Source organism: Exophiala mesophila (genome assembly GCF_000836275.1).
Source record: "Exophiala mesophila strain CBS 40295 unplaced genomic scaffold supercont1.3, whole genome shotgun sequence".
Classification (NCBI taxonomy): Eukaryota; Fungi; Ascomycota; class Eurotiomycetes; order Chaetothyriales; family Herpotrichiellaceae; genus Exophiala; species Exophiala mesophila.
In genome coordinates this window covers 2,210,981-2,235,369 of record NW_015622506.1, presented here as the reverse complement: position 1 = coordinate 2,235,369, position 24,389 = coordinate 2,210,981, and the positions used below count along the sequence as shown (strand labels likewise).

Genomic DNA, 24,389 nt, shown 5'->3' with positions numbered 1-24,389 from the left:
GGAGTTGCTCTCCAACAACAATTGGAGTTGCACTTTGATACTAAACGCCGATGGCGATTTCCACCTCGAATGGAGTTCGCCTGCATGCCTCAAGGATGTCGCTTCTCAGCAGCGAGTTGGAGGTAACCATAAAGGTACCTGCTTGCCCGTCCTGGACCATTGCAGGGCCGTGGCACTTGCCCGGGTACTTGCAGTTGAACGCTTCACCCTTCCCTCTCGCCCTTGGCGGTTTTGGAGCTCACGCTTACCGAAATCAATCGCACCTCCCATCGTTCATCAGTGTCGTCAATATCACCTCCTACAATCTTCTCCTATTCTGCTCCTCAACATCAAGCACTATGAATGAGTTAGCTCTGGTATCCTCCGTTCACGCTTTCGTCCAAGTTCATCCCTTTTCCCTTCCCCCACTCGTCAGCTTCAACACCGTCAAACCCCAGATTTCGTCATAAACGGGGTCACATGCCGACCGTTGCCGACCCCGTGCCTGCGCTCGAAGCTAAGTCTAAGCAATGAGCCACTAAAGCTTGCTGAGAACAACCCCAGCTCTCTCCACTGCAATCCATCTCTCACCCTCCAACGTTGATCTTGACCCAAGACTCCCAAGTCTCCCCTCCTTATTCCAAGCTTTATCCATTAGCATCACGATCGACGCTGGTGGCCATGTGGCGTATTTATCCAAGCGAATCACCGTTCGACTTGTACACAACCTCGCTTCCCAGCAGGCGACATGCCGAATGTCTGGTCCACCATGACCTCACCAATCCTCGACTCCTTCCAATCATGTCATGGAAATCGTGATGAATGTGGTACGAGCCTCCATCTCTTTTGCTCATTCCCCGCCTGCTCTATTGCCGAGTCACTCAGGATCCTATGTTCTTCACTGGCGATGACTCTGACTGAGATGGTAGCAGCTTTGATCGTCACCGTGTCCCGTGGGAGCATCCCGCTTATGGGCTTTCTCCTTTTGTGGTGACAACGGGTAAATAGTTCATTCGGCTACGTTATTTGTCTCTTTAAACGGACTGCCTCCCCTTTCCACGAACGGGTCTTCAGATTCCCTGCAATTCTGATAGTCGCGACCATTTCCATTACTCTTGCCCAACCTTCGACATGTCTGAAGACGGGACCCTTCATGATCGAGATGTCATTGGCAACAAGGCCGATGCATCTCACGAAGAGCGCATGCATTGGGGTGCTTTGACTGAGGAGGAGCTTGCAATCGAAAAAAAGTTGAGGGTCAGGGTTGACTTGCTCATCATGCCTCTGGTCATCCTCATCTATTTGATGAACTACATTGATCGGTTTGTACCTTTATATAGTGATTGCCATGACACACACTAACTTCTTTAATCTAGCAACAATTATGCTGCAGCAAGACTTCAAGGTTTAGAGGAAGACTTAAATCTCCAAGGGGACCAATATCAAACAGGTTTGAGTAAGTGAATCCTCATCATCGACTTGCCATTGCATTCGCAATCACTGACCGTCTCGTCTTCAGGTATCCTGTTCGTCGGCTATGTCAGACTCGCCTAATACTTTTACGCTCATTTCACCACTGACCCGCTCTTAGGTACTCGCCCAAGTCCCCTCGAATCTCCTCTTGAATTACACCGGCCGACCGTCACTATACATTGGATTCTTCACTTGCGCATGGGGTCTTGTCAGCGCGTGCACCAGTCAAGTTACAACCTATGGTGGCATCGTCGCTTGCAGGTTCATTCTCGGCCTTGTTGGTATGTCTTACTTTCATTCTTTGCCAGTCGTTTTTTGGTCACTGACATTCATTAATAGAGGCTCCCTTCTTTTGTGGTATTCTATTCTTCCTGTCCAAATGGTACACTAAAGCCGAACTCTCCCTTCGCATGGCCATCTTCTATTCTGGCTCACTCATCTCTGGCGCATTTGGCAATCTCATCGCCGCGGGCATTCTATCTGGACTCGACGGTGCTCGTGGCATGTCTGCCTGGCAATGGCTTTACATCATCGAAGGAGTCATCACAATCTTCTTTGGCCTCCTAGTGTGCATTATCATGCCCGACTTTCCAGATACATGGCGTGCTTTGACGCCTGAAATGAAACGAGTCGCCAATCGGCGTCTGGCGATCGATGCTGCCGAAGCCGATGTCGATGAAGCTGGAGCAATGAGTCAAGTTCGAGGCATGAAACTCGCCTTTACCGACCCCAAAACATACATCCTAGCTGTAGCCTATGCCGCTGTTACTGGTGCTGCTGGGTAAGTGTTAACACGGATGTCTGCGCTTTGAACCATGTCACTGACCTTGAAGTACAGTTTCCAAAATTTCTATCCGACTCTCACAAAGTCTCTGGGCTACTCCCAAGTTGTTTCGCTACTCTTGGTGGCTCCTCCATATATCTTTGTTGTCTTCTGGTCCTTCGGGCACAGTTATCTGTCGGACCGCGTAGGCAATAGATTCTGGTTCTTTATGTACCCGATTCCAATAACGATTGTGGGGTTCGTCATTTTCATGACTACCGACTCTTTTGGCCCACGCTACTTTTCATTTTTCCTCATCAACATCATTTTCGCCATGAACGGCACCTGCTACGCCTGGATTTCAAATGCAATCCCACGACCTCCGGCCAAACGCGCTGCTGCACTCGCATTTATCAATTCAGTTGGCAATTCGTCAAGCATATGGACTCCCTTCACCTATTATTCGGGTCAGGGTGATCATTTCCCCGTGGCACTCGGCATTTGTATCGGGCTGCAGGTCTTGGCGGGAGTGATGGGTATTTTGTTGAGATTTGTGCTGACCAGGCAGAATAAGAGGTTGGCCAGATTGGAGGATGAGAACGTCCAATTGAGTGAGCGGGAGATGGCCAAATTGCAGAAAACAGCCGAGTTTGAAGGCATTGATATTGCAGCCGCCCGGAAAATGCAAAAGGGTTATCGATTCATGATATAATCGACTTACACGTCTAAATCAGTGGAAAGGGTGATGAGGACGAGGGTGAACAGCCTAAGGCTTTAAGTAGGAAAACACTGTACATAGAACAGCAAGCACAGAGCCTTGCCTCAGATTGTCACATGCTCAAGCCAAAGTTCCAAGTCATGGACCTCAGCAACCATGATCATACCTATACGGAGTAAAGGAACCAGCCAAGTCTAACGCACGCCATTGTTGGCATCGATAGCATCAATGGATCAATCTTGCTTTCTCGGAACGAACGCCGAAACACCGCATGCATTGACTCTGCGATGTCTACCGAACCCCCAACTTGACCACCACCAGTGAATGCACCACCTATACCGTCACACTTGGCTTCTGTGGAGGGTTTACCTGAGTGCCCGAGTACTAGTATATACTACCTATACCTATTAGTCTGTTCGAGTAGGTCCCTCGGCCCGTATCTGGATTCCTAAATTGTACTATTGTAACGTGGGTCATCCATTATTTCCCGGGGTTTCTCCAATCATCTCCAACATGATGACCACTCCAACCATTGTGCCACTCACTCAATCAGTGGCCATCTCCATCACCATCTCTGTCAAGTAAAGTCGGTCGTCACCTATTGAGACGGTAATGTCAAAGTAGTGTTTGAGTACCGATCCAAAAAAAAAAACCACAACGCACCATTCCTCCAACGAGCAGAGCTGCATCACTTCGATCTAAGTCTTGGTTCTGGGATGATTCACATTACTGGCACTCGGAGTTCGTGCTGTCAGGTCAGATTGTGACGTTGCGAGTCATCATTCTGAATCCGCGGCGACTGTCTCGTCGGGGAATAAGCGGTCATTCTGAAATTGAGCAGGAATCGGCCAAAGAATACTTGTACTCGGAGTGTCGCTAACCTGGGAAACCCCCGAGTTACGGACATCAGATATACATATTCGCAATCCATCATGGCGTCTACAACCACCCCCGACCACAATCACGCCAACGGCTCTACCAACACCACCACTCAATCAGAGTCAGCATCCTCTGGGATCCCAGCCGATTATGACCTAAGCAAACCCATTACATCGACCACGGGACTTCGCCAAGGTCTGGCCTCGTATGGTGATGCTCATTTCTCGCTCTTCCTCCGCAAAGTCTTCATCAAAGCACTTGGATACTCGGACTCGGCACTTGAGTCGCCCATCATAGGTATCATCAACACTTACTCGTCCTTCAACCCATGCCACTCCAATGTGCCACAACTCATTGAAGCCGTCAAGCGCGGCGTTCTCCTCTCTGGTGGCCTACCTGTCGACTTCCCTACCATCAGTATCCATGAGAGCTTCTCCAGCCCCACTAGCATGTATCTGCGCAATCTCATGAGTATGGATACCGAGGAAATGGTAAAGGCTCAGCCAGTTGATGCCGTCGTCATGATTGGAGGGTGTGACAAGACCGTGCCGGCACAGTTGATGGGTGGTATCAGTGCGAACAAGCCCTTTCTGCCTTTGATCACCGGTCCTATGATGCCTGGGTCAGTCGACGGTGTTAGAGTGGGTGCGTGTACGGATTGCCGGAGTCACTGGGCCAGGTACCGCGCAGGTGGAGCCGATGTCGAGGACATCATGGGCGTTAATGAAGAGTTGGCTCCCACTGGAGGAACTTGTGGTGTCATGGGCACGGCGTCGACCATGGCGTGTGTCACGGCGGGACTGGGCTTGATTGACTTGCGCGCTGGTGCTACCGCGGCTGCTGTTAGTTCGGCCAGGCTGCGGGTCGCCGAACAAACGGGGAGGAATGCCGTGGCCTTGTTGAAGTTGGATAAACGGACACCACAGGAGCTTCTCACCAGAGAAAGTTTTCTCAATGCCATCACTGTCTTGCAGGCCACCGGCGGAAGCACTAATGCCGTGGTTCATTTGATGGCGATCATTAATCGGCACCCCAAGGTCGCTGGCACGATTGATCTGAAGACGATAGATGACATCGGAAGGAAGACGCCACTTCTTGTCGATCTCAAGCCAAGCGGCGACAATTACATGACTGATTTTCACAATGCGGGAGGTATGCTGGCATTGCTCCACACCCTCGGGCCATTGTTGCATTTGAATGCCATGACATTCACAGGGCAAACATTGGGCGAGCTGCTCGACAACACCCCATTCAAGTCCTTTGACTATTCAAGACAGATTGTTCGTTCGCTTGAAGATCCTCTCCATCCGAGCTCGAGCCTGGTCGTGCTTTACGGCAACATCTGCCCCGATGGCGCAGTTATGAAAGCCTCCGCGTCAAAGAAGAAAAGATTGCTGCATCATCGGGGCGTTGCTTGTGTTTTCAAGGATTCGGCTGATCTGGCAAATCGAATTGACAGTCCAGACCTGGACGTCAGTGAGGACTCCATCCTGGTACTCAAAGGCATCGGTCCAGTGGGAAATCCTGGAATGCCTGAGGCTGGCCTGATTCCAATTCCTCAAAAGTTGGGACGAAAAGGCGTGCTTGACATGCTAAGAATAAGCGACGGTCGTATGAGCGGAACAGCTGGAGGGACAATTGTCCTCCATATCTCGCCTGAGTCAGCCGACATGAATTCAGTATTTGGAATTGTCCAAAGCGGTGACCGAATAGTCTGTGACGTGCAAAATCGAACCCTGTCCCTGGAGGTGGATCAGAAGGAAATCACCAGGAGGATCGAGCAACGCAACCAACGCAGCAATGAACAAACTACCGATCCATGTAATACACGCCAGGAGCCATGGATTGACAGGGCAAATCAGAGAGGCTACCGTGGTCTTTACGTGCGAGAAGTCAACCAAGCACATCTGGGTTGCGACTTCAACTTTCTCACGGCACGAGGACCGACTCAAGAATAGTGTAGCTGGGATTTCTATCTAGCGTAGGCGGCCATTGACAATTCGCTTCGACAGACGGTCAAACAGCGGATGAGGCAGGAGTCAGAATGAGGAAAGTCGTTGCGCACGAGGTCATAGTGGTTGAGTCATACCTACCAGGGCCCCTTGGTGACCAGGAGCATGCGAATCCTTGGGGGGGGGGGGGGGCGAGCTGGTTGTTTCTCGACTAGATAGTGTAGAGTGGAGCAACTTTGGAAGAGAAAACATGATTCACCTGACTTCGAATCCATACACATAGTCGAAATCCTGGAAAAACCCGTGGGTAGGACATTGGGCATCTTGGACCCACTATAGCGGTCGCAACAAAGCGTCAAGTACAGAAGCTGTAGTGTTAATTAGAAGGGGCACTCAACGTCGCTGGATCCCCGATGGGTTTTAGCTTGACAGCCAGTTTACTCGAAAGAGCAATCTCTTTGATATATTCGACTTTTTCTTCATGACTTGATGTACCAGAGGATTTGAGCTGTTTCCAGAACAGGAAGCAGTAAAATGGGCATCCAAAGTAACAGGTGCAGGGAAAACCTTGCCGTGGAAGTCAGGAGCTGCGGGCAAGGTTGGCCCCTGTCAACTCGGTGTTGCCGACTCGGCGACACAAAAAGTTGTTGTCGTCGTTGTCGACCCATCTGTAAATCCGCGTTGGCATTCAGTTTGCTTGAACAGGTAGGTCGCAAGACGGATTTGACTCTTTCTTGAAATGTTGATGAACCAGGAATCCCCAGCTTTTTCCAAATGAGGAAGTATACCACGTCAAAGTCTATCAGACAGTGATGGGTTGATGGTTTCCCCAGGACGAAAAAAGGCCTCGATTGGGGTATACTTGCATATACTCGTATACGTCTGTGTCGGGGATGTTGACCACCCATGTGGCTTGGCCAAGTGTCAGTCCTGCTTAGGAGGGTGGAGGCGAATGCAATGTTCATTTGCAGGATATCTTCGGCTGCGCCCCGGTCAATATGCTACTGTACACACCGAACGAGTGCGCATAGCGCATAGACCGCGTGGATGGGTCGGTGGATCAACCGTGGACTACTCAATCAATTCTCTTTTTGGACGGTCAATACGTGTACGATGGGGGTCGGGCTACTGCGGTGTGCAGCATGACCTCTTTTTCGAGGCTATCATGTCGTTCTTGGGCTTCTCGTGTAACCATTTGACTGTAATTCACCATTCCAAATACACGATTGTGCTCGTCACCCTGGTAGACTGATGAAGCTGTGAAGATTGGGTTGAACGAATTGAACAATAACAGGGGGCGCAGGGAACCTTGTCCTGGGTCGGAATCAAACGGTAACTTAACACATCAGGAAAGCATGTCACAAGAGGGATGGTGCAGGGTGCATGACGAGTGTGTGCTCTTCCTGTCACACACAAACTCCCGAGTGACTGTGTAGATGGCTGTGGAAACCTGAGGACCGAGACTGGCACAACCGGTTCATCGCTGCGAATTGTTCACAACCCAGCTCCAAGCTCAGGGCGTAGCGGGTACACAACTGGTCCATAGTGCGATCGGCAGGGTAGCGAGAGAACCAACGAAGAGTGGTGGGCACTCATGTGGTGACAGAGTGGTGAGTGATTGAGAGTTTGCTACCTGGCATGCCAGGCCACTTCAGGTCTCAAGACACGAGACGTTGGAGCAATTTCTTCTTTCGGAAATAGACCATTTGCTGGATCTGGGCATCTTCCATCTTCGGAGTAGAAGGGACGGCGGTATTGGCGTATTCAATGGTGCTAGAAAGGGCATCGTCGACATTCCCATTAACGCAGGTTTCTGTCGTGAATGTCTTGACGAGGGGAGATTATTGCTAGCTTCATGCTGGATGTCTAGAGGTTAGATTACAGGTTGCCAATACGGGAGAGAGGTTACTCACAGTCAAGGCTAATCGATCGGATGGGCAGGCATTTTGGTCTTGGGGACATGCAGCCAAAGACGCCAGAGGCGCTCGAGGTCGACAGGGGGACGAAAGGACTTGGTGCGCAGCTGATGGCGGCTTCCGAAATGGGAAAGTAGTGGACCTGATTGGTCGCCCGACACGAAACGACACGAAACGAAATGCAACGCGTGGAATGTCTACAGAACGGAAGGCGCCTGGAAATTGGAGTTGGAAGGCGCACGAAGACGCCAAGGGCGTTGCCCGAATGACCAACGACCGTCAAAGACCGCTGTACACATATGTGCGCATCAGAGTAGATACTCTACTTAGTGCTGCAAATACTGTACAGAGCATATGCACAGATGATGATCTCTTTCAGTCACGCGAGTCCCAAAACTGAATATGCTTTTACTCTTTTCTCTGCATACTCCGTACGTGTCAAAGTTGAACTGACTCGACTGACCTTTTCGCAATCGACCGCAACCACGCGCTATAGGGGGAAGCTGCTCATTGGTGTGGGAGGAAGCGACGACTGCGACAGAGTCCCATGCGGCAAGAGAGGAAGGCACGTTCCAGGCTGACACCAATGTATTGTGCATAGCGCCAATAACACTCGCTGTACATTGCACCTGCCTCAGCCACGCCTCTTTGTGCTCTTACCAGTTGGTGGTTTTCTTGAGCTTCTCATTCTGAATCACTTCGATCCAGTAGTCGTCTGGGTCCAGCACAAAGGCCACGTTCTTCATTCTTCCATCTGTCAATCGCTTCTTCCAATTGACCTTCTTCTCCTCGAGAAAAGCGCAGGCTTTGTCCAAATCATCCACCGAGACACAGATGTGTCCGAACCCTTGCGGCTGATCGTTGCCGTTGTGGTAGACCTTACCTTCCTCTTTCTCAGTCCCGTGGTTCCAAGTCAGTTCGAGCAGGCCTTCTTTCAAGGCCAAGGGATTCACGCCGTTGGCCAACCCACTTTCAGACGGTGTTCCATAGTCCCGGGGATATCCCAAGAAGTATAGGGTGAAGCCCGCTTCCTTTTGCTCCGAGGTGCGCAGTAGGGTCATGCCCATGACCTCTTGGTAGAACTTCACACTCTTCTCTGCATCCTTAACTCGGATCATGCTGTGGTTGGACCGGTAAGACGACGTGTCGGTGGTGGTTGCATCTTTGCTCTCATCCAGAGACTTCTGTCCGATGATTTCAACCCAGTACCCGTCAGGATCAATGGCAAAAGCAATGTGTCTCATCCGTCCATCGGTAAGTTTCTTCTGAAACTTGTATCCTGCGTCCTCAATCCGTTGACAGGCCGCTTGAATGTTGTCTACGCTGATGCAGATGTGACCAAAGCCCTTGTGAGGCTCTTTGTTCCCGTTGTTAATTGTATAAGAGTCATCAGATTCGGTGCCATAATTGTGCGTTAGCTCAATCACACCCTCCCGATCTGTCCAGTGGTTTCCTGCCGATGCCGACGAAGGGCCATCATAGGCTGGACAAGCAGTGTTGTTAGCACGTGGACGTCAAGATGGTTTTGTTAAGGTCGGTCACCTAAGAAGTAAAGGTCAAACTTGGCCTCTTTTTGCTCAATTTTGTTGATGAGGTTGTATCCCAGGAGTTTGTAGTACTCGACAGATCGCAAAGGGTCTTTGACCCGCAACATAGTGTGGTTGAATTTCCATTTCGATTGATCCGTCATTGTGGCGAACAGCGGAGGACTGACCGGTAGGCTAGTGCTGGCTTTGGATGAAAGTTGTTGTGAGAGTTGATTGAGTCTTGGTCCCGCTTTGGTGATGACGCGGGGTGGGAGCATGAAGCTGGGGGTTCGAGAACACAGCTGCGGGTGAGTATCTGTACAACGTTGCCTGATGGCCAACCACGTTGCTGCGTTTCTTGGCAAACAGCCTGAGTTGGACTGAGCGGTGAGTTGCTGTTGGTGTACGGTCAAAGCGTTGGTTGCAATCACTTGCGATCTCTGGCAATCGACGACGACAATATCACGACGCTGGCGGACTTCTTCCCCTCACTTAACTGTGTCATTACCATCAAGCTTTCTACGCGGCAAATGCTGTGACTGGTCCAAATGCCGACGACTACCCAGGCTATTCCGGTCCGGGCGGTCCGGTGGAAACCTGTGACCCTGGTAGGCGACTCCTCCAAGCCAATCACCCACGGAAAATGCCCCTAACCACGCCCACTATGCCCCACAATCCACCACCTCGGTATGTTCTCCAGGCTTTGCCAGCCCGCGTTGTGGTGCTGCCCGCACTTCTCATCCACCACTCTCCTCCGTATGCCACCATGAACCCACGTCTTCAAAAGCGGATCCGAAAGCCACAGTAATTCACAGATCTGATGCAAACTTGCCTTTGTTATTATCTCGAAGAACTGCACCTCTGGCAGTTTCCTCAGCTTGTCACGAAACAGTACTCGAGTCCTCTTTCCGTCACATCGCCATGTCCCTGTCACCCGCTATCCGGGTCGCGAGAACCGCCGCGCAGAGGTCGACCTCTCTGCTCAGCGCCATTCAATTCGGACACCCTCCCAATTGTCCCTGTCATTCCAATCCCAACTTCCATCATGGCCCTTCAGTCTTTTCAGAGGCCAGACGCCGACTGGCAACCCCCATCGACCACAGCCGAACGAAAGAGTACGCCTTTGAGATGGCTGCCAGTTCCATCCGGTTTGGACCTGGCTGTACCAAAGAGGTGGGCATGGACTTCAAAAACATGGGTGCTAAGCGGGTCATGGTGGTGACGGACGCCAATGTCTCCAAGCTCAACGCCATGAAGCAGGTCGTTGATGGTTTGACCAAAGAAGGCATCGAGTTTACCGTCTACGACAAGTGTCGTGTCGAGCCCAAGGACAGCTCGATCAAGGATGCCATTGCCTTTGCAAAGCCATACCAACCTGATGCGTTCCTTGCTGTAGGAGGTGGCTCCGTCATCGACACGGCCAAACTGATGAATCTATACACCGTTTTCCCGGAAGCCGACTTCCTCGACTTTGTCAATGCTCCGCTCGGAAAAGGCCTTCCCATCACCAAGCCCCTGAAACCCCTCGTAGCAGTTCCCACGACAGCTGGAACTGGTTCTGAGACAACCGGCACCGCCATCTTCGATCTGGTAGAGAAGCGTGCAAAGACCGGTATCGCCCACCGAAACCTGAAGCCAACCTTGGGAATATGCGATCCCCTCAACACTCGTACTATGCCTTCTGCTGTCCATGCCTCGTCCGGTCTGGATGTGTTGTGCCATTCCTTGGAATCATGGACGGCCATCCCATACAATGAGAGAACGCCACGGCCTACCAATCCCATCAATCGTCCTGCGTATCAGGGTGCCAACCCCATTTCCGACATCTTCTCCCTTCAAGCTCTGAGACAGACGGTCAAATATCTTCCCCGGGCAACCAAAGACCCCGATGATCACGAGGCCCAGAGCGAAATGTTACTTGCTGCCACGCTCGCTGGTGTTGGATTTGGAAATGCTGGCGTTCACCTCTGTCACGGTATGAGTTATCCCATCAGCGGGCAGAATCCTGGGTACAAGCATGCGGGTTACGCGGAGAACGCTCCGATCATCCCTCATGGTGTCAGTGTAGCGGTCACTTCCCCTGCAGTTTTCAGATTTACCGCTCCTAGCAACCCAGAACGGCATCTGGCAGCCGCCGAAGCCTTCGGCGTGGACATCTCAAACGTCAAGAAAGAAAGTGCAGGCGAAGTGCTCGGCGAGGCGTTGGCGGAATTTTTGATCGGGTTAGGAGACCAACCGAGAGGTTTGAAGCCGCTAGGCTTTACCAAGGAGAGCATCGATGACTTGGTGGAGGGCACCTTGCCGCAAAAACGGGTACTGATGCTGGCACCGAATTTGAGTGAAGAAGTCGGTCAAGAGAGGGAACAACTCCGTGCTCTGTTTGAAGAGTCACTGGAATACTAAATGTGATGACTGCGGATAATGGAACGGCGACTATTTGGGTATCTGGGTCACGTGATACTTGCGTCACGTGTTTGGACATTATTTGCACGTGCTCCCCAGCTTCTCCAGATTCGCCAAACGCCAAACGCCAATTCGCGGGGCTCCTGCATGTTTTGATGTCATCCAGGTGGCTGCGGGCACGCGCATTACTGGTGTACCGTCCATGATCACTCTTTCCTTGTGCGATGTCGGACTCGTTCGCCCACACTCGGCATCCCCCACACTGGCCACATCTTCCCACAAAATTGTACATACCTTGTCACGCATGTTTATTAAATTGTCCTCGGGACTTGTGCTCACAGCAACCAAATTTGGATCACGGCATTGGTCTAAAGGGAAAAAGCCTAGATCGAATCTTGTACCGACACGTTTCCTGCACACCCTGACTTTGTGCATGACATACCACATAAGAAACTCTCATTGATTTTTTATCCTTGCGTTCACTGTCTAGACTTTTGTTCTTCCTACTTGTGCCAACCCTCATTGCTCGCTATTAGATCTCTTTATTGTATCTTAGATCAACATCATGGCCTCAACAAATGGCAACGCCGCCGCCAGGCCAAAAGTCCTTTGTCCCGAGAAACTCTCCCCTGATGGGTTGGCCTTACTCCGGAAGACACTCGACGTCGATGAGAAGCAAGGTTTGTCTGCCGAACAGCTGATCGACATCATTCCCAGCTATGATGCCCTTCTCGTCCGCTCAGAAACGAAAGTCACAGCTCCATTGCTCAACGCAGCCAAGAAGCTCAAAGTAGTGGCTCGTGCCGGCGTCGGTGTTGACAATGTTGATGTCCCTGCCGCAACCAAACTTGGTATCATCGTTGTCAACAGCCCGAGCGGTAACATCCAGGCTGCAGCGGAACATACCATTGCTCTCCTAATGACCATGGCGAGAAACATTGCAGATGCCTGTGCAAGTGTCAAAGCTGGAAAATGGGAACGAAGTCGTCTGGTGGGCGTCGAGGTCAAAGGCAAGACTTTGGGCATCATTGGTCTTGGAAAAGGTATTTTGAGCCTCTCGATGCTCTTCTCATGTTAACAACGTGGTAGTCGGTTTAATCGTCGCGAGAATGGCTCGCGGCTTAGGCATGAATGTGGTAGCCTCAGATCCATATGCCTCGCAGTCAGTGGCCTCGGCTGCCAACGTCGAATTGGTCGAGTCTCTGGCTGAGCTTCTTCCTCGTGCTGATTTTCTGACCATTCATACTCCCATGCTGGCGTCTACCAAGGGGATGTTGTCCACCTCGGAACTGAACTCTATGAAGAAAGGAGCCCGCATCCTCAATGTGGCTCGAGGAGGAATTATCGATGAAGAGGCGTTGCTCGCTGCTCTGGAGTCAGGTCAGATAGCCGGTGCCGCCATCGATGTCTTCACCAGTGAGCCACCCACTAAAAATCCAGAGTCGCCCGCCAACCGATTGGTCCAGCATCCCAGATGTATTGCTACACCACATTTGGGTGCTTCCACCGTCGAGGCTCAGGAGAACGTGTCCATCGATGTCTGTGAACAAGTTCTCCAGATTCTTGCCGGTGATCTTCCCCGCAGCGCCGTCAATGCTCCCATCATCCTCCCAGCAGAATACGTCAAGCTTCAGCCATTCGTCCGCCTAGTGGAGAAAATGGGCTCCCTTTATACCCAGCACTTCACATCCCCAACGCAGCCTATTCAGCGCAATATGAACACGTTTGACTTGATCTACGAGGGAGAGATCGCTCAGATGAGTAGCACGAAACCGCTCTTTGCGGCACTCATCAAGGGCCTTGTGTCACCCATCTCCGATGCAGAAGGACTCAACATCAACATCGTGAACGCTGAGATGGTTGCCAAAGAAAGAGGATTGTTTGTGAACGAGCAGAAGTCCAGAGATCCCATGACTCAAGCTTATAGTAGCTTGGTGACCTTGATAGCCCGAGCGCCCAGCCGCTCACCCTCACTCAGTCGACACGCCTCGGAAGCATTGGTCTCGGCCGACGGTGACCGCGAAGGTCGCAAACAACACATTATCTCCGGCTACTGCAGCGACAGTAACCCCATCATCTCTCGAGTCGGACATTTCGCTACTTCCTTTGTTCCCGAGGGTTCTCTGTTAATTTGCCACAATTATGATTCGCCCGGTAAGATTGGCGTCGTGGGAAGCATTCTCGGTAGTCAAGGTGTCAATATCAACTTCATGAGCGTTGCACCCGCCACATACTCAGCAAGCTTGGTCAACAAGAAAAAAGACCCCGCAGATTCACAGAACGTTGTGCCCAAGGACACGACTGAGGCGCTCATGATCCTGGGCATAGACGGTGAGATAGGTGAAGAAGTCAAGCAAGACCTGGTCAATGCAAAGGGGGTCCTCAGTGTGAGCGACATAGTGTTGTAGCCGAGCCTGGTAACGTTGGACACAGAGTCTAAAAAGCTAGAGTAATAACCTTCATCAATTGGTCAAAGACGCATAAATACTCTAATTCTTCCAACCACCGACATGTTATCTAGGTCGCATCTCAGTTCCTTTCTCTCCCGGCCTATGTTGGTTGACAGATTGTGTGTAGCAAGCACTACAAGGCTCTGGCTGTCTTGTTAAATGAAGGCTGAGGTGGCCGTTTCGATTCCAGGCCAATGAGAGACTTGCCAAGATACCTAAAATAGTTAGCGTTAAAATCCGGAGTATGTCCAAAAAAACAGCGAGATGTTAATCGACTAACCCGAATCGGAATTCTATTTACATCAAAGTCTTGGCAATCTCCGTTGGCCTCATGGTCGTCAAAACGAAGCCTGCGTTTCAATAGTCCATGGTCTTGTTGTTGCACAGACTCCAGGTCAACCACGAGTCCCGGCACTGCCACTCTTCTATCTTTTTGGTTGTGTTTTGGAAACCAACGCCTTTTGCACTCATTCTCTCTCGCATTCGTTCAGCCGTCTCTCGTTCTCCTTCTCCTGTTGGTTCACGAATCGCATCCCCATCGCCGAGCCTCGATCTCCGATGCTTTGGGCTTGAACCACGGTGCAACGCGCACCCACCGACACACAATCACTGTCAATCATTGCAAGCAACATGGCAGCCGCACTACCTACTCGATTCCCTTGCTGGTGTCGCGCTGTATACTCCTGGGGCGGCGAGACAGACAAAGACCTGGGCTTTATCGAAGGCGACTTGATAGAATGTCTCAACGCCGGAGATGGGTCATGGTGGACAGGACGACTGCGAAGAGATAGAAGAATGATAGGGCTGTTTCCCTCAAATTTTGTGATTGTACTCGACGATAACTTCGTCCCCACCAGCCGCTCCGTCAGCCCCTTACCAGATATTCACAAGAGCAACAGCGCACGAAAGAATTCACCCGCACAAGCTCAAGAAAAGAAAGAACGAGCAAAGTCTCGCCGACCTTTTCAAGGATACAAATCAGCCAAAACACCTACAGGTGTTGGTTCTGGGGTTGTGTCGCAACCACCTCCGACGCAGGTTCAACAACAAGGACCACCCCCTCCATCACATCCTATCTATGACCCCAGAAACCCGCCCTCCACTGTTTTATGGCAGCAGAAGCCTGTATCGAGAGGACCGTCCAGATCGCCATCTCCCATTCCACACCACGAAATAGGCTCCTCACCTCCACCGCCACCACCACCCCATCGAGTACTGGGTTCTCAAAATACAAACATCATCCGGCAAGCGTCGCCACTGCCGCTTGAGATGAATGATCGGTACCAGACATTTTCCCGAACACCGTCTCCCGCTCCTCCGTCGTTAAATGGACATACACCTCCCATGATTCGAAGTGCCATGGACGATGTCATGTCGTCACTCGGCAACATGACGCTTAGTGGGCAGGAACCACAACAGGCGCCAGATCGAGGTTTTAACCCTTGGTCCCCGGAAGCTTTTGATGACTTACAACGTCCAGAACATAGGGTCATTAATCGTCCATTGACATCTCTTGGATTACAGGGCGACGGAAGCCAGTACTCCCAGGATCGAATTAGCTACAGCAGCCGACACAACAGCCCCGACCGGGTGATGGAGACTCAGCCTCAAATTGAAACCTATGTTCAACGAATGGAGAGTCGACTTCGAAAGATGCAACAAATGCGTGATGGAGGAGACAAGGACCACCAGGGCATTGCACCTCCAGAGCCACCGCCAAAAACTTCGATGTGGTCATCGAGGCCCAACTCGTCAATGGGCGCTAGAGGAATGTCGATGCGGAAAAGAAAGTCTGCCTTTGAGCTGGGAGGAAACTCTCTGGCGCGTACTTACACGAACAAAACGAATTCCACAAACTCCAGCAGCGGGGTGCAGAGTGTGGCGACCAACATATCGAACCAGTCTAGCAGGACTAGTCAGAGTATTATGAGCGGATATTCTGCTGGCGGGTTCAGTGCAACCAGTGCTGGTAGCCTTGCACGCAAGAGAATGGACCCGGGTCGCGAACGAGTGACTCGACCCATGACAAGCGCTGGGACTCGAACGGAGCAATGGCCTCAGCATGACATGCGACCGAAAACCCCAACATCGAATTATTCATACACATCAAACCTGGATTCTAGACAGGGAGCACGGTCTGCCGTGGGCTGGGAGGACGCCAGTAGAAGCGGTCAGGGCGGATTAGGAGGTTTCACCACACCAAAAGCCAAAAAGGCCGGATTTTTCAAGAAACTGATGGACAGTGCCAAAACCGGAGCTGCGAGCGCACGAAGCACCATTTCAGCAAGTCAAAGTGGAAGCAATGCCGGGTCGACAACCAAGATCACGGGGATTGCTGGAGGCACGGCATTCAACGCGCCAGTGCAAAGCTCTAATGCAAACAGAGCCTTTGGCCGAGAAGCTGCTCGAGAAATGGGTCTTGCCAGCGGCGCTGCAAGTGAATATATCCTCACTAGAAGGGATATCAATCGATCCAACACGCCTGGTCCCTCAGAGCGACAGGATCGGGCGGACCGGTGTCATATGCTCGATCAGCCGGTCATCTGCCCTATTGAAGAGCTCTATGAGAATCTTCAGGGTGATGAAGACGCTGATGGCCGACCCGTCTATGAGCCGTTCCAACTCAGCAACCCTAGTTTCAGCCAGGTGGACAAGGCGGCTAGATTCATCACCAGTCTACCTAATGGTCTGACGGCTGCCACGTTGGCAAATGGGTACCTCTGTCGACCATACCGATCTCCTGTTCAACGACTACGCGCCATCTTCATCTGGTGTGCCGAACGCATCAACTGGGAAGATGATCATGAATTCAACGATTACAATTACGACCATCGAATCGATACACGAAAAGTGATCCAGACCAAGCGAGGTAGCAGCGAAGAGATTGCAGCCCTCATTGTTGAAATGTGCACAGGGATCGGTGTTCACGCGGAGATGGTCCACGGATACCTTAAAACACCGGGAGAAGAACTTGATTTGGACGCAACATCCCGCCCAAATCATTCTTGGAATGCCATCCTTGTGGATGGGGAGTGGCGAATGCTCGATGCCAGCCTGGCTAGTCCTACCAATCCCAAGAGAACCATGTATTCGAGTGTGAGTGCCAGCATCGCGGAAGCTTGGTACTTTTTGGCACGCCCAAGCGAATTCTGTTGGACTCATGTACCCTGCGACGAGTCTCAGCAACATATGATCTCGCCAATGAGTCCTGACATTCTGCTCAGCCTCCCTGGAGCATGTCCGCCATTTTTCCGACAAGGGCTATCCATCCACGCCTACGACACAAGCATCATCCGCATGGAAGGTCTTGAAATGTGCACTTTGAGCATCAATGTACCTGCCGACGTTGAAGTCGTGGCTGAAGTCGAAGCCAGCAAATATCTCCGGGATCAGGACGGAGATGTGTATGAAGATGCCGAGAATAAGACCAAGAAGAGAGCACTGGCACAAGCCAGCTGGTATCGGACGGTGCCGAACACGGAAATCCTGCAGAAACGCTATGTCATCAAGGCAGTTCTCCCTGGGGACGAGGGACATGGAGTATTGAAAGTGTATGCAGGAAAGAAAGGCCTGATGCTAAGCTCTCGGGATGTCGTTCACCCTTTAGCATTCGCTCTGCCTCTTTACCACTCGGGAGAAAATCCGGCTTATGAATTTGCAATGCGTCACCCGACACCTCATGCGACAAGACAAGACCTTTATGTTGTGCAGCCTCAGTGCTGGAGGCTGGGGGCTGGGGAAACGTATGTCTTCTGTATTCGACAACATTCCTCATCTGTTGCCTCAACATCAGCCAGTGAGCAGAATGGGCTCGATATGCGACCCGTCAGCCCCAATCCTCTCATTCGCCCGGCCAGCTCGATGAGCATGACCAGCAGCGCAGCAGGAAGCAACCCCAGCGAGCACGGAGTCAACGGAGGGGGAGCGAAGATCAAGGACAAGCCTGCAAAGCTAGCGATTCAGAGTCCTGGAGGGAAAATCATGAGACTCAACCGCAAAGCCGAAGGTCTTGCTCAACCGAGTGCGTTGAGAGATGTGGATGGAGAAATGTTGGGAAGTGTGTGGGAAACGATCGTCAAGGTACAAGAACGAGGTGTTTGGCGCGGGCTTGTTTTGGCCGACCGCAGCGCACGGTGGTGTGTCTGGGCTGAGTGGGAATGTGTTTGATTTTGATTGAATGACAGGGTTTGCATGCTTTGCACGGCATTTATGTCGCTTTTTCGCATTCAGTTGCAAAAGTTGGAAATTGATTGTCATTTGATGATGGCAGATTCTGTGTCGGTTCACAGAAGGAGCCGGAAATCACTTATCATGGGAAATGTAAGAGTACACTCCAGGGTTTTACGACTGATTGAATAATGAACGGTGTGTTGTGGTGTGCTTCTATTAATTACATCGAAATAAGGATTGATGATTCTCGAAAGTTGAGGTGGATGTGACGTCAACCGTAAATAAAAAAAGGCAACAGCGGCTCCAAAGTTGAGAATATGGCAAGAGCGATCGCAAGTGAAATTGTAGTGTCAAATCCACCATCCAGACCTCATCTCAACGCCTCCAAGACTACTAATTCGCTGCTACCCTTGGATCTTGCTTCACACTCAAGAAGCTAGAAATTGCTGGAGATAGATTTTTATTCTCTCTTTGGCAAGTGCAACTCAGTCCCACCCGAGCTATGTTTTGATAAGCAGCCTAAGCAATTGTCTCCATCTCCATTGTCATCAATGGCTTCCACCGACTCAGTCATGCCATCGCTCTCATCATATCTATCTCTCATCCGAAAGGCAGCCTTTCAGTCACCTCGTCCATCGGCCGCCCCGACTCTAATCCTAGGAAATCCCTCGGCTGACCTTGACAGCTTCGTCTCAGCCATCCTTTTGTCCTACTTTTACAATTGCAATTCTCAAAGTCAAGATCGGCAGCGGCGGCAACAGCATTTGTCCCCAGGCTATATCCCCATACTGAACCTGCCAACGGTGGCGTCCAGCGATCTATGGCGTCTCCGGCCGGAGTTTGGAGTCGCTATTCGACTGGCACTGGGACACTCGACAGCCGAGATTGACGTATGTGAAGATCATGCCGACCAGAGTAAAGTGCCCGAGCTGGAACAGGTGGTGACCATCGCAGATGTCAAGAAGCATAGAGATTCCAATCTGATTCCGGCCAGACTTTTCTCAAATTCAGACAAAGATTCTAACGAGGGTCAACAGCAAAGACTCCTGCTAGTGGACCACAATGCCCCATCGATCCCTGGTCTGAGCGAGTCGGCGATTCGCTCTCGATTCACCGTCATGGGTGTCATCGACCATCACGTTGATGAGGATTATGTATCGAAGAAACCAGAGGACACAAATCCTCGCATCATCACGACGGGCATCGGTAGTTGCACCAGTCTAGTTGTTCAGCATCTACGCGATGAGGGCATGTGGCCTTCCCCAGACAACTTTAGCAAAGATTCCAAGTCATCCCACAAAAACAGTAGCGAGGGTGACAAAGAAGGAGCGGGTCAATTATCAACCGAGAAGCCCCTCGAGCAACTGGCGAAACTCGCACTGGCGCCCATCCTCATCGATACAGCAAATCTCCTTGCTACAGGTGACAAATGCTCCGACACGGATCGATGTGCTGTACGATTTCTCGAGTCGTTCATTCTAGCACCTGCTGCTCATTCCAACCTGTCTACAACTACGAATGATGCTCAGGGATCTCACTGGGACCGAGACTCATTCTACTCGTGTATCTCGACGACCAAAACCAATTCCCTTGACCTTTTGACCACGCAAGAGACATTTGACCGGGACTACAAGTCATGGAGTGAGGCCCAAGTCCATTCCCAAGCCCACGACAAATCGGCCCCTCAAATCGAGATCGGAATCGCATCCCTGGTGAGACCATTGTCCTGGCTGGTCACACATGGCCCCGCGCCGTCGACGGTCAAGTCGTTTGTGGCTGAGATGCGCACGTTTGCCACAGCGGAAGAGCGGCGCCTGGGCGTCTTTATGCTCTTGACACGACGCGAGGACGGTGGTAAAGAGCTCGTCCTGGCCGTGCTTGACGATGCGGGTCGTGGGCTGGTTCATGACTTTGAAACCAAGGCTGGTCCAGAGTTGCAGTTAAGGGCATGGGCCACCAAGAAGGGCGATTGGGAAGCAAGTGTCCCGCAAGAGTTGCGAGCCAACTTTGTCGACGCTGCCGTGTGGGACATGCGCGATACCTCTAAGAGCCGAAAACAGGTGGGTCCGTTGGTGAGGCAGTGTGTGAGAGAACTAAAATAGACGAGAGCAGATGGGAAGGATAAGAGGGACATGTAAGGTGGAATAGATATTGAACAATGGTATCTATACATGACATCTAGCTCATTACTGGCGAGTAAGTGAGCTCTCATGCCTTTGACGAAGTCTTTCTAGCCGTTGGTCCTCGATCCAAGTCCATGCTCCTCAATCACCATCGCGTCGCCATCAAGCGACGCCAAGGTACTGCTCGCGCCTGTGGCCTGAGCCTCAGCCAGCTTCTGCACCTGATCATCCACTTTTCCCCATGCCTTTGCATTTAGTTTGGATTCACCTCCTCCAACACTGGTAGCTTGATAACCTCGAAGCCTGGGACCGTGGCCAGTGGTCTGGGGCATCTCGGACTCATACGTTCGTTCAAAGTTGGCTTTATCCTGATCGAAAGTATCATTCGAAATACTCGTACGAACAGAAGCGAAAAACGTATCGATAACGTGAAAGTTGTGGATCTGTAATAGAGTCCAACCGACCATTTCGTTGGCTTGGAGAAGATGATGCACATAGGCGCGATGATGCCGTGTGCAAGTGTAGCAAGGACATGAAGGACTTAGAGCAGACGTGTCGGTAGCGTGAGTAGTGGACCACAGGTCGATCCCTAGAGGTTTTGGGGTGGAATCTGGGGCTCCAGGATACGTGAACGTCAATGCAATACCGCGTTCCGATGCTTGAGTGATAAAAGGAACGGTCAGGAGGTCGGTTCCATTGTGCACTCTGGCAAGCACCTCTTGTGGAGTTGATGGGTCGTAAAGACCTATCGTTGGCTTAGATTTAAGAGATGGGGCGAGGCTAGGGATCGTGGACGAAGAATAAAGAGCGAGGCCAGAGACGTGAGGCTCGAACTCGTCTTGGAGATCGGAAAAGTAGAATGAAAGCCGTTGCTCAGGCACAGCTGGTATAGACGCAAAGATCGAGCCCGCTCCTGGTTTTCCTTGCCTGCTGTCAACCCAGTCTCGTAACCACGCATGTGTTCTGTCTGCGCTCTTCTCTATCCTCTTGGAACTGGACGTATCTTTCGTAATGACATCGGTGAGACTCAGGGAAATGTCTGCCTTGAGAATGTCCAATGACTTGTTGTATTCTTGGGCTTCAAGAAAGCGGAATCCAACAGATGTAGATATAGCGATGGACGAGTTCGTGTTGTGAGCGGGCGCAGGCAGAACCGGAACTCGTCTTGGGCCTAACACCGTCAAGCACTGTTGAGGCAAGCCGATATACCGTCGGAGGATCGATGTGCCATCTTGAACGGGTGTTTTGAATATGGGAGCGGTCGCGACCGACTTCTCAATGACTATCCATCAACTGTAAGCCAATGAGTGTCAGCGGCCCAGCGGTGTGGCGCTGAAAGTTGGGAGATTACTTACAATCTTCTAAGCCAATATATACGGCAGATATGTTGGTGTGTCTTTGTAAGGTATCTGGGGAAAGATGAGGAATGACACCCCGCGAGGTAGGGACAAGATAATGCGGAGTCTGGATGGAGGGTCGGTTTTGCACGGTCAAAGAAGCCAGACGCGCACCACTCTCCAGAGCGGCGACATGCTGGACAGTGAACTTGATCATGTCATCGGGGAGCTGCGCTACAGTGGCGCTGTCCGAGGCTTCCATGATGCCATTTGTCGACCGGATCGAACAGCGATGTCGAGTCGATCAAAAAATAGATCTGCGGGAATAATCTGGTTGACATCGGCGTCAAAGAACGCCAAGACTACGGTGAATTGTGACATTGAGTACGGCGGATCAATAAGATCTTACATCTATCGTCGTTGGATTCGTTATATCGTTGAGTTCTCCCGAGCTAGCACCATGAGCCCTCATGGAGGTTTAGCAGGCTGGAACTGAGTGCGTTATAGAGGTGGTACCACATTTACTGGTCTGCAGTAACAGAGGAGAGGTCTTGACTCGATTCTGACCAGCTCAATGGCAGGAGGCGAGAGAGAGGGAGGAATGTACAAAATGTCGCCAGATTCATATATTAATGTCGAGTTGGCCTGGTCCCGGGAGTAGAGCAGTGTCGGTGAAGTCGGAAAAGATCTCAGGGAATAGTTCTTCGATCGAAGCGTTGGTTTGGTGACCAAAAAATAAGTCTCCAGGCGGCTGGTCATTGGTCATGACATTGAGATATGGATGGTGGTCCATGGTCTGGACACTCTGTACACTTTGGGGGCCGGAGATGGGGTTCTGGGGTAAGGCGTCTTCGATTCGCTTCAGAACCTCCTCTGTGTATGCTAAAACTGTCTCAGACAAATCCCATTGATCTTCTTCATGAAACGTTCGTAGGCAATCCACCAAAGTGCGGGCACTTGTCATGCATTGGGTTCGGACATTGCCGTAGCTAGTCTGCAGGGCGCACCTCAGTAAGAGGGTGACAGCAGAAGTAAAGTGGTGTGCATTAAAGGGTAGCCAAAAGCCAGCGAGGTCTGACTTGTGCAGTGATGTGATGAAACGAACAATATCTTCAGCGGCAGTCTGACAGCCCGTCAACCACGCCGACGAGGGTTCGCTTTCTCGTTGACTGATTTCATGCCAAGCAATTCGTCGAAGTAGCATTCGAACCGAGAGGTAAGAGAGTTGCAGGTTTGCCAATCCAGGAACCTGTGGTCGATTTTGAAAGTCGGTCAGACTCAGCCAAGAGGGTCTGTTTTCCACCCATCGGTTGAGTTCAATCTCGGAGCGGGAAGTCTGCTCTGCAGCAATCGTGTCGTTGCCAGAACGAACATGATAGATGAGCGGGAGGACATCTCCGACGATCTCGGTCAGACGACACAAATGGATGTATACCTCGGCGGCTCTGATATGCTTGGAAGAGTGAGGCTTGGATTTTGTGAGTAGTTCGACGGTGGGAATGGGTACATCGTAATGTCCTTTGGAGATGTAAGGTGGAGTGCCTTGAGCAAAATTGTACCATCGGTCTTGGATGACCACACCCCACCATGCCCTCCACCGAACGGCCTTCTCAAGATGGCCAATCTTCCATTCGCTAGGATCGTGGTTGAGGCCAATGGAATGAGACAAGGCGACCGCGCGGGCGACGGTGGCGAGATTGCTAACCATACATCGAGATGGGCGACCAGCGACATTTATACACAGCGAAATGATAGTGGAAAGATCGCTACGCTGAATATCGGCCGTGTTGGAGGCGATCGCGGTTGACCAGGCAAAGTCTTGATCTGGGCGGACGTGGGCGGATAAGGCAGGAGCGCTCTCCCAGTAGAAGAGCGTGTGAGCAATGATATTAGTGATCATGGTCTGGGGAGTATTCGGTCTTTCCTTTAGACTAAGGTCGACGAATTCCTCTTGGGTGATGGGAAAACAAGGGTGTATGTTGTCGTAGAAATGGGCGAGAAGCTTGTCTAGAAACGGCGAGACTTGTTCAAAGAGTTCGGCGGGGCCATTGCGTGAGCAGGAACAGTCCGCAGGACTGGGCCTCCTGGGCGGGACAGGAACATGGTAGATGGGTTTCTGAGAATTGCGACGGCCAAGGCTGGGCTGTATGGGGACATGATTGGACTGTCCATTGACCTGAGGAAGATATTGATCGAGGATCTGAGTGTCACGGGCAATGACGGGTCCGACAATGTGAGAATATTCCTCTAGGGACTTTGCGTCAGGCATGGATGACCTGTGGATAAATCCTACTTTGGGTTCCATTCCATCATCCTTTTTGGTGGTTGCAGAAGAACAAGGAGCGCCGTGCATGCGACAGAGGAGGCACGCCTGGCCGGGGACTTCGATCGTACATCGTGAACGACGACGGTGGCATCGTGCACAGGCGGGGAATTTGTGTGAGCGGTAGGGCCGGGCAGACTTCATGTCTGGGGGCCTTGGTGATTGGCTCCGACGTATCGGGGTCGCTTGATGCTGGGGAAGCAGCAGGACCACGAGGACCAGGAGAGATGAAGTCTGATGGTGAATTCGTATTGAGGGGAGTAGGAGAGAATCGAAGATATGAGATTGAGAGATTAAGTACTGTAAGTAGGTACTTTTAGTCTGGTCGATCGTAGATGCGAGATGGCACCAACCATGTACGAATATACTTAGTTCGC

The 24,389-nt window shown here is 51.4% G+C and overlaps 8 protein-coding genes across 8 annotated transcripts; 5 read left to right on the top strand and 3 right to left on the bottom strand.

Moving 5' to 3' along the window:
- Positions 1-518: 518 nt before the first annotated feature.
- On the top strand, positions 519-3,061 carry PV10_04402 (uncharacterized protein). The gene is made up of 7 exons (XM_016368950.1): positions 519-806; positions 909-1,301; positions 1,356-1,435; positions 1,499-1,518; positions 1,571-1,733; positions 1,792-2,233; positions 2,291-3,061. The coding sequence occupies exons 2-7, from the start codon at positions 1,111-1,113 to the stop codon at positions 2,925-2,927; spliced, it is 1,533 nt and encodes a 510-aa protein (XP_016224738.1). The 5' UTR covers positions 519-806; positions 909-1,110; the 3' UTR covers positions 2,928-3,061.
- A 769-nt stretch (positions 3,062-3,830) lies between these two features.
- Positions 3,831-5,770, top strand: PV10_04401 (dihydroxy-acid dehydratase; the record flags this gene model as incomplete). The annotated part of the gene is made up of 1 exon (XM_016368949.1): positions 3,831-5,770. The coding sequence occupies exon 1, from the start codon at positions 3,866-3,868 to the stop codon at positions 5,768-5,770; it is 1,905 nt and encodes a 634-aa protein (XP_016224737.1). The 5' UTR covers positions 3,831-3,865.
- Positions 5,771-8,011: 2,241 nt separating this feature from the next.
- PV10_04400 (lactoylglutathione lyase) lies at positions 8,012-9,615 on the bottom strand. The gene is made up of 2 exons (XM_016368948.1): positions 9,223-9,615; positions 8,012-9,163 (listed from the first exon to the last, which is right to left on the bottom strand). The coding sequence occupies exons 1-2, from the start codon at positions 9,482-9,484 to the stop codon at positions 8,337-8,339; spliced, it is 1,089 nt and encodes a 362-aa protein (XP_016224736.1). The 5' UTR covers positions 9,485-9,615; the 3' UTR covers positions 8,012-8,336.
- A 351-nt stretch (positions 9,616-9,966) lies between these two features.
- PV10_04399 (uncharacterized protein) lies at positions 9,967-12,122 on the top strand. The gene has a single exon (XM_016368947.1). The coding sequence runs from the start codon at positions 10,128-10,130 to the stop codon at positions 11,607-11,609; it is 1,482 nt and encodes a 493-aa protein (XP_016224735.1). The 5' UTR covers positions 9,967-10,127; the 3' UTR covers positions 11,610-12,122.
- Positions 12,123-14,554: 2,432 nt separating this feature from the next.
- On the top strand, positions 14,555-18,488 carry PV10_04398 (uncharacterized protein). Its single transcript, XM_016368946.1, has one exon. The coding sequence runs from the start codon at positions 14,690-14,692 to the stop codon at positions 18,224-18,226; it is 3,537 nt and encodes a 1,178-aa protein (XP_016224734.1). The 5' UTR covers positions 14,555-14,689; the 3' UTR covers positions 18,227-18,488.
- A 219-nt stretch (positions 18,489-18,707) lies between these two features.
- On the top strand, positions 18,708-20,450 carry PV10_04397 (uncharacterized protein). The gene has a single exon (XM_016368945.1). The coding sequence runs from the start codon at positions 18,781-18,783 to the stop codon at positions 20,329-20,331; it is 1,551 nt and encodes a 516-aa protein (XP_016224733.1). The 5' UTR covers positions 18,708-18,780; the 3' UTR covers positions 20,332-20,450.
- A 9-nt stretch (positions 20,451-20,459) lies between these two features.
- Positions 20,460-21,951, bottom strand: PV10_04396 (uncharacterized protein; the record flags this gene model as incomplete). The annotated part of the gene is made up of 2 exons (XM_016368944.1): positions 20,460-21,634; positions 21,708-21,951. The coding sequence occupies 2 exons, from the start codon at positions 21,949-21,951 to the stop codon at positions 20,460-20,462; spliced, it is 1,419 nt and encodes a 472-aa protein (XP_016224732.1).
- Positions 21,952-22,311: 360 nt separating this feature from the next.
- Positions 22,312-24,156, bottom strand: PV10_04395 (uncharacterized protein; the record flags this gene model as incomplete). The annotated part of the gene is made up of 1 exon (XM_016368943.1): positions 22,312-24,156. One exon carries the CDS (start codon positions 24,154-24,156, stop codon positions 22,312-22,314), a length of 1,845 nt encoding a protein of 614 aa, XP_016224731.1.
- Positions 24,157-24,389: the final 233 nt, after the last annotated feature.

Bases quoted from the DNA above. Each gene is read 5' to 3' on its own strand.
- PV10_04402 (XM_016368950.1), top strand. From the start codon at position 1,111: ATGTCTGAAGACGGGACCCTTCATGATCGAGATGTCATTGGCAACAAG. The intron at 1,734-1,791 runs GTATGTCTTACT...ATTCATTAATAG, and splicing joins GTTCATTCTCGGCCTTGTTG to AGGCTCCCTTCTTTTGTGGT. The intron at 2,234-2,290 runs GTAAGTGTTAAC...CTTGAAGTACAG, and splicing joins GCTGTTACTGGTGCTGCTGG to TTTCCAAAATTTCTATCCGA.
- PV10_04400 (XM_016368948.1), bottom strand. From the start codon at position 9,484: ATGCTCCCACCCCGCGTCATCACCAAAGCGGGACCAAGACTCAATCAA. The intron at 9,164-9,222 runs GTGACCGACCTT...CTGCTTGTCCAG, and splicing joins GTTTGACCTTTACTTCTTAG to CCTATGATGGCCCTTCGTCG.
- PV10_04399 (XM_016368947.1), top strand. From the start codon at position 10,128: ATGTCCCTGTCACCCGCTATCCGGGTCGCGAGAACCGCCGCGCAGAGG.
- PV10_04398 (XM_016368946.1), top strand. From the start codon at position 14,690: ATGGCAGCCGCACTACCTACTCGATTCCCTTGCTGGTGTCGCGCTGTA.
- PV10_04397 (XM_016368945.1), top strand. From the start codon at position 18,781: ATGGCTTCCACCGACTCAGTCATGCCATCGCTCTCATCATATCTATCT.